This window comes from Sprattus sprattus (assembly GCF_963457725.1).
Source record: "Sprattus sprattus genome assembly, chromosome: 18".
NCBI lineage: Eukaryota > Metazoa > Chordata > Actinopteri > Clupeiformes > Clupeidae > Sprattus > Sprattus sprattus.
In genome coordinates, this window is record NC_137916.1 from 2,877,501 (window position 1) to 2,882,500 (window position 5,000).

Below are 5,000 nucleotides of genomic sequence, written 5' to 3' on the forward strand. Positions count from 1 at the left end.
GATTTGGGTTTAGTCAATCGCGGCCAGACAAAGCTGTGCTGCGCTGTGCTGCGGCCACACACACCCATTGAAACTGGTGAATCTGCTGTAGTACATATGCAAGGCCTGTTGGTGGCGCTGTGAAGGGTGCTACCGGAAACGGAGAAGAAGACTCGGAGAAGAAGACGACGACAACAACAACGAAGATAACAACGAGAAGAAGACTGTCAACGAGTAGTTAAGTTAGTGACGAGTTCAGTTTGTCGCCAAGTAGTTGACCATACTGTGCCTTATACATTTCCAATGCTTAAATCATCATTGTTCGACCTGTATGTGATGCATTATGTGCATACCTAATGAAAGTAAGGGGTTTCATGAAGTTGCTACTGTGATAGATCGTGTATTAAATACCACATTTTGGGCTACCTGCTAGTGCTATTAGTAGTGATTAGCATGCTAAGCGGAGATTTAGCTATGTTCTGTTCTTATGTTGATACGCTGTAATAAAGATGGGTTCAATCATGTTAAGATTTCGACTGGATGAGATATGAATGAGATCCATGTTGCCTAGTTTAATGTCCACTATAATATGTATCTAGTAATATTAGTTGTGTAATTGTTATTGTGCAGCAATAACTCATGTTAATGTAATTCAGTGCAGTGCTAATGAGTCCCCATAAAGAAGACTGCTTTGGTAACTCAGTGAATAATACGTGCCCTTCTTAGATTGTTGTTTGCCAGACATCAACAGAACAGAAGACTTAACATTTTTAGTTTTTATTGCGATTGGGAAGATGAGCAAATGAACGTGACTACTTGACAGCTTCGAGTGTTCACGTGGGATAATTACGTCATCGGATTCGCGGATTCAAACCCGATTTGCGGTCAGACAGGCTCTGATAGCAGGGTAGGTTGCAACCGCGACGGTAAGAGACGCTCCAAATGGCAGATTTGTCTGGCCGGGAGGCCAGTTTGTCATGGTTCCGTCACGGTTAGTGTGTATCTCAGGTTAGTCTGGCAGGCTAAAAGAACACATGCACTAGAGATGCAGGGTCTGTGTGTGTGTGTGTGTGTGTGTGTGTGTGTGTGTGTGTGTGTGTGTGTGTGTGTGTGTGTGTGTGTGTGTGTGTGTGTGTTTCTGTGTGTGTGGGGGGGGTGTTTTGGGGTGAATGTGTGTGTGTGTGTGTGTGTGTGTGTGTGTGAATGTGTGTGTGTGTGTGTGTGTGTGTGTGTGTGAATGTGGGTCAGAGAGAGATAGAGAGTAAGAGAGAGAGAGTAACATGTGGTGCTGTTCCTAATGGCTCTCACACGAACACACACACACACACACACACACACACACACACACACACACATAACTCTTACCCCAGCGAGATTGCCCTCACTCTGCATCAGTAAGTAAGTACAGGAGTGGAAAGAGTGAGGTTACAGGGCACATAAGAGGAAGAGAGAGAGAGAGGGAGGTGGAAATAGGTGAAGATAGAGGGAGAGAGATGGAGGGGGTGAGAGAGGGAGAAAGAGTGAGGTAGGGAGATAGAGGGAGAGAGAGAGGTGGAGACAGGTGAAGAGAGAGGGAGAGAGGGAGAATGAGAGAGAGAGCGAAAGAGAGAGGTTGAGAGAGAGTGAAAGAGAGAGGTGGAGACAGGTGGAGAGGGATGGGGAGGGAGAGAGAGGGAGAGAAAGAGAGAGATGGAGATAGGTGGAAGGAGAGAGAGAGGGAGAGAGAGAAAGGAAGAGAAAGGTGGAGATGGGGGGTGAATACAGAGAGGGAGAGAGAGGGAGAGGTGGAGATGGGGGGTGAATAGGGAGATAGAGGTTAGTACGGGGAACACTTACAAAGTTAGATTACACAGAACAGGTGAACTTAAACATTTCCTGATGTTTATACAAAATATCTTACACACACTACATATGTTACATTCACAAAAGTTTCTAAATGCTCTCACACACACACGCACGCACCCACGTACGCACACAAACCCCACATCCACACCCCCTCACACACACACCCCCCGCACACACACACACCCACACACAGTATAGAAGTATAAGGCACCTTTTTGGCATGTATATCACAAAACAGGCAGAAGAAGAGATATATTTAATTGCTCAAAAAAAGTTACGATGGTGTCCCGTCAGGGACAGCTCCAGTCCCGTATTCCAATCACAGCCTTTTTTTTGTGTCCGTGATAAAAGAAAAATATGACAGTTTAGTGTAATCTGTGACCTGGAGACAAGCGCCTCTCAACTTCAGTTGACTCCACTAGCATTTGTTATGCCAACAAAAATAATAATAATAGTAATTGGTCACGCCAACACAAACAGGTGAAACTTGTAGCGAGAGATCATCATGCCTCGACTGAAGGAAAGACTGCCCCACATCAAATAGAGAATCTTAAATCACGATTTAATTGGAAGCTTGCACATTGACTACTGGTTGTTTTCATTTTTCATATCAGCATTCTTTACACATGATGAACTGGTGTTAATATGTGTGAATATGAATTCATGAATATGAACTCGTTCATACAAAGTGTCACAGGCACCCATTATAATTGTAGAAGTTAAATCGATGAGACTATAACATTAGCTACTAACTTAGGTTTTGTATTGACAAGAGGTAAATAGCGCCCCCCCTTAACCCATCTAAAACAGATTTTAAAACTGTTAAAACTGTGGCCAGGCAGTGAACTGCAACCAGTCTGAGTTACATAGGACGTTGAGACAGAACAATGAACAATACATCCTAGTAGTGGTTTGCCAAAATTACACTGAAATTAATAGATTAATTAATAGGGGGGGGGGGGGGGGGGGGGTGGCTAGCAGCGGCACTGCACACACTTATATTCACACACATACACACACACACACTTAAACACATACACACTCTCATACACACACTTATATTCACACACACACTTATATTCACACACATACACACACACACTTAAACACACACACACACACACACTTATACACACACACACACACACATTTATATAGACACACACAGACACACACTTATATACACACACACACACACACACACACACACACACTTTTATACACACACCCACTTATATACACGCACACACACACTTATATACACACACACACATTTATATACCCACACACACACTCATTCACACACACACTTACAAACACACAGATACACACACACACAATCATACGTACACACACTGGGAGAGAGAGAGAAGGATGAGGAGAGAGAGTGGGAGAGAGAGATAAGGAAGGGAGCAAGGAAGGAGGGGGAAGAGAGCATCTAGTGAACTTACATTAACAGTATCTATCTGTGTCTATAGTATAGTCTTGTTAGTAGAGAATGTTGAGTTGGTCTTTTTTTTCATGTTGCATCCACCAATAAGGGGAGGGGGGGGGAGAGATGTGAATATATGCACATATGGGGGAGCTGTGGCACAAGCAGCATCCCCGACCATATATGGGTCTGAACGCCCACGGAGGCGAGGGTTCGAATCTGACCCACGGCCATTTCCAGATTCCAGATGCCATCTATCTCCAGCTCATTTCCTGTCTACCTTCTCTACCTGTCTGATTGGAGGCTAAAAGCCCAAAAATAAATCTTAAAAATATATACACTACCGTTCAAAAGTTTGAAATGTCCTTATTTGTCAAAGAAAAGCACTGTTTTTTCAAAGAAGATGACATTAAATGAATCAGAAATACACTCTATACGTGTTAATGTGGTAAATGACTATTCTAGGTGGAAATATCTGGTTTTTAATTAAATATCTACATAGGTGTATAGACGCCCATTTCCAGCAACTATCACTCCAGTGTTCTAATGGTACATTGTGTTTGCTAATCGCCTTAGAAAACTAATGGATGATTAGAAAACCCTTAAAAAACCCTTGTGCAATTATGTTAGCACAGCTAAAAACTGTTTTGCTGTTGAGAGAAGCTATAAAACTGGCCTTCCTGTGAGCTAGATGAGTATCTGGAGCATCACATTTGTGGGTTTCGATAATACTCTCAAAATGGCCAGAAAACGTTAACTTTCATGTGAAACTCGCCAGTCTATTCTTGTTCTTAGAAATGAAGGCTATTGCATGCAAGAAATTGCAAAGAAACTGAACTTTTCCTACAACAGTGTGTACTATTCCCTTCAGAGAACAGCACAAACGGGCTCTAACCAGAGTAGAAAGAGAAGTGGGAGGCCCCAGTGCACAACTCAGCAAGAAGACACGTATATTAGAGTATCTAGTTTAAGAAATAGACGCCTCACAGGTCCTCAACTGGCAGCTTCTTTAAATGGTACCCACAAAACGCCAGTGTCAAAGTATACAGTGAAGAGACGACTCTGGGATGCTGGCCTTATAGGCAGAGTGTCAAAGAAAAAGCTTTATCTGAGACTGGCCAATAAAAAGAAAAGATTGATATGGGCAAAAGAACACAGACATTGGATAGAGGAAGATTGGAAAAAAGAGTTCTGGACGAATTTAAAGTTTGAGGTGTTTGGATCATACAGAAGAACATTTGTGAGACACAGAACAGGTGAAAGGATGCTGGAAGAGTGCCTGAAGCCATCTGTCAAGCATGGTGGAGGTAATGTGATGGTCTGGGGCTGCTTTGGTGCTGGTAAAGTGGGAGATTTGTACAACGTAAAAGGGATTTTAAATAATGAAGGCTATCACTCCATTTTGCAACGCCATGCAGTGCTTGATTGGAGCCAAATTCCTCCTACAACAGGACAATGACCCAAAGCGCATCTCCAAATTATGCAAGAACTATATAGGGAAGAAGCAGGCAGCTTGTATGCTGTCTGTAATGGAGTGGCCAGCGCAGTCACCAGATCTCAACCCATTGAGCTGTTGTGGGAGCAGCTTGGCCGTATGGTATGCAAGAAGTGCCCATCAAGCCAATCTTACTTGTGGGAGGTGCTTCAGGAAGCGTGGGGTGAAATTTCTACAGTTTACTTCCACAAATGAATAGCTAGAATGCCAAAGGTCTGCAATGCTGTATTTGCTGCAAATGGAGCCTTT

The 5,000-nt window shown here is 43.2% G+C and overlaps 1 protein-coding gene across 1 annotated transcript in view; it reads right to left on the bottom strand.

Moving 5' to 3' along the window:
• The window catches only part of ano5b (anoctamin 5b), a gene marked incomplete at both ends in the record, with an annotated part of 67,617 nt that overhangs the window by 22,303 nt on the left and 40,314 nt on the right, over nucleotides 1-5,000 (bottom strand). The window contains one exon of the mRNA XM_080856365.1: nucleotides 1,345-1,365. Coding sequence (XP_080712491.1) covers nucleotides 1,345-1,365 — 21 coding nt within the window. The remainder of the gene's footprint in view (nucleotides 1-1,344; nucleotides 1,366-5,000) is intronic.